We start from the raw sequence: 3411 nt of genomic DNA on the forward strand, positions 1-3411 counted from the left end.
GCTTTAAATAACAAAATAATTTTGCTTTAAATAACAAAATAATTTGGCTTTAAATAAAAAAAAAATGCCTTTAAATCACAACACAATTCAGCTTTAAATCACAACATAATTTTGCTTTAAATAACAAAATAATTTGGCTTTAAATAAAAAAAAAATGCCTTTAAATCACAACACAATTCAGCTTTAAATCACAACATAATTTGGCTTTAAATCAAGACTTAATTCAGCTTTCATTCACAACATATTTTGGCTTTAAATTGCAACATAATTTGGCTGTTAACATGTCTGTAGAAATGAACCTGCTAGCAGACTTTGAGAGTTAAATTAAAATATGTAATAAATTGATTTTTCACAGCCACATTTACCAATTTTTTAATTTGTACAAAAGTTCAACAGGATGTTTTTAACAACAAGCTGTTTATTAACTCGACAACAGGATTGGTATTACCAACAATAGAATGTTTATTAACAACAGCATGACGTTTACTAACAACAACAGGTTGTTTATTAACACCAACAAACTGTTTATTAACAACATATTATTTATTACCAGCAAAAGGCTGTTTATCAACAATAACAGACTGTTCATTAACAACAGGTTTTTTATTAACAACAACAGGCTGTTTATTACGAATAATAGGCTGTTTACTAACAACAATAGACTGTTTTTCACAACAACCGGATGTTTCTTAACAACAARAGACTGTTTAATAACAACAACAAGAATTTTACTAACAAAAAATGTTTTCTGGTAATAATTCTAATAGCACTTTTTTTTGCAAAATAAAGATAGAATTGGTAAATGTTTTACATGCCTTACCCCAAATTTCAACACAATAAATCAAATGTGGAACAATTATTGCGTTATATAATATAAACAGTGCTTTATTGTTAAATAACTCCTTTACCTTATGTAGTACTGCAATAGATTTTGCTATTTTTGTTCTTAAGTAATTTATGAGGTTTCCAGGTAGGTTTTCATCAATAATAACACTCAAAAACTTTACTTCACTAACTTTARAGATCTCCACACCATCAACTTTAAATAAAACATCAACCATTCTTTTTCTATTACTGAATATRATWTAATTTGTTGTGTCCAAATTTAGTGATAYTTTGCTAAGCTWAAACCAAGTATGTATTTTTACTAATTCTGTCTGAATCATCCTTTCAATGGAAAACCATGTTTCTCATGGTGGGAACAGCAGGGCTCGCTTTAATACAACCAACCTTGTCAGTTGGAAAGAAATAAAGAAATAAAGTTAAATCGGATCGGTATCGGCAAGACTAACTATTTAAAAAATTATATTGTACTGGGAGTCAAAAAATCTGGATCAGGACATCCCTAATGGGAGAAGTTTGGAGAGGCCATGGAAAAAGACTTCTGTATGGCTTTGAGGTGATTCTGGTCCACCATCCAGCATCTCGGGGGGGGGGAGCGGTTCGCCACCAACAATGTTTATGGTAGGGATGGTGCACTGCTGACCTCAACTCAGGATGTTGTGGGTCGGTGGGCAGAATACTTTGAAAACCTCCTCAATCCCACCAACACATCTTCCCATGAGGACGCAAAGCCTGGGGAACCTGGGTCAGACTCTCCAATCTCTGGTGCCGAGGTCACTGAGGTGGTTAAAAAGCTCCTTGTGGAAAGGCACCGGGGGTGGATGAGTTTTGCTCGGAGTTCCTTAAGACTCTGGATGTTGTGGGGCTGCGTTGGTTGARGTGACTACAAAATTGCGTGGACATCAGGGGCAGTTCCTCTGGATTGGCAGACCGGGGAGGCGGTCCCCCTATTTAAAATGGGGACCGCAGAGTGTGTTCCAACTATAGGAGGATCACACTTCTAAGCCTCCTTGGTAAAGTCTGTTCAAGGGTCCTGGAGAGGAGGGTTTGTCAGATAATCGAATCTCGGATTCAGGAAGAGCAGTGTGGTTTTGGTCCTGGTCGTCGAATGCTGGACCAGCTCTACACCCTCAGCAGTGTCCTGGAGGGTGCATGGGAGTTCGCCCAACCAGTCTACAAATGTGTTGTGGACTTGGAGAAGGTATTCGACCATGTCCCTCGGGGACTCCTGTGGGGGGTACTCCGAGGGTATGGGGTAACAGGCCCGTTGATATGGGCTGTTAGGTCCCTGTGTGACCGGTGCCAGAGTTTGGTCCACATTGCGGGTAGTAATTCTGACTCGTTTCTGGTGAGAGTTGGACTCACAGGCAATCTCAGGTGTCTCCGACTGGAGAAAGAGACAGCACTCAGGAGGGGAGAGAGAGAGAGCTACAAGGTGGCAAAATACAAGTTTAGCAGGGAGGTGAGAAAAGCTAAACTTGTGTATTCTGACAGTCTCTTGCAACAGCTCTCTGATGACTCTACCTCATTGTGGAGGGCGCTTAGATGGCTAACCAACTACAACCCAGCTGCCCCTCCTGCTGTTGAGGATCAGAGCCTGGCCAARAAKCTCAACAAGTTCTACTGCCCCTTTGATCTCCCTTCCACCAGCCAAGAAAATGCCCAGGCCATCCCTATTAGCCACCACACCCCATCAAATCCAACTGTGAATAAACCTTCTAGAAGAGAATCYACTGATTTTCTGCTYTTTTATTCTGACTTCCAATTTATTGAACACGATTTTTCTTACAGATATTTATCTATATGATATTTGGCTTCCCTCCTCTCACAGACGGTGGTTCTCCATCCAGAAAAGTCAGCTGGTTTATCAGAAGAAGCTGAAGGTAAGTTTGTCTGCCTTTAAGTATCTTAGGGTTAAACAGGCTCTGAACTGAACTGAAGACAAATCCGTCTTCAATGGGTCTCAATGAGTGACATAATGTTCAGGATAAAGACTACTGTATAAGAGCATCTCCGAGCAGCTTGATATTCCTGTCACTACAGCTGCTCAGATTCTTCAGAAGGTCCACAGGACTGGAGACAACCTCCCTGCACTTGTCCACAGGAAGACACCTGATGACAAACTGAAGAGACAGATTATACGAACAAAAAAGTCCAGAACAACTTCCACAGAGATTAAAGGTGAACTCCACGGTCAAAGGTCATCAATGTCAGATCATACCGTYGCTATGTCTCAATTCATTGACCTGGCCAACAACCTCAACGAGTTCTACTGCAGCTTTGATCTCCCTGATGGGCCATGTCCTTCCCAGTCCGGGTAGGCTGCATAAAACCGCTGTGAAACAAGATGGTCTAGCCTTGGCTTGACGTCAGTTAGCGTGACCACATGCTGCCTCGTTATCATAATGATCAGTTTCATATCAGACTTAAAATGCGTTGGGACATGTATTTACATGTGTGAGGTGCAGGCAGGGACAAACCCAGGGTGCAGGCAAAACTCCAAAGTTTAACAAAATATTTATTAAATAAACAAAAAGGCTGGCAGGGCAGCTCAAAAACTTTCACAGG

General features: G+C 40.5%; 1 protein-coding gene across 1 annotated transcript in view; it reads left to right on the top strand.

The window, feature by feature from the left end:
- LOC106532148 (arf-GAP with coiled-coil, ANK repeat and PH domain-containing protein 3) overlaps positions 1-3411 on the top strand; it is a gene marked incomplete at its 5' end in the record, with an annotated part of 39070 nt that overhangs the window by 445 nt on the left and 35214 nt on the right. The window contains 1 exon segment of the mRNA XM_014028162.1: positions 2675-2726. Coding sequence (XP_013883616.1) covers positions 2675-2726 — 52 coding nt within the window.

Source organism: Austrofundulus limnaeus, unplaced genomic scaffold (assembly GCF_001266775.1).
Source record: "Austrofundulus limnaeus strain Quisiro unplaced genomic scaffold, Austrofundulus_limnaeus-1.0 Scaffold721, whole genome shotgun sequence".
Taxonomy (NCBI): Eukaryota; Metazoa; Chordata; class Actinopteri; order Cyprinodontiformes; family Rivulidae; genus Austrofundulus; species Austrofundulus limnaeus.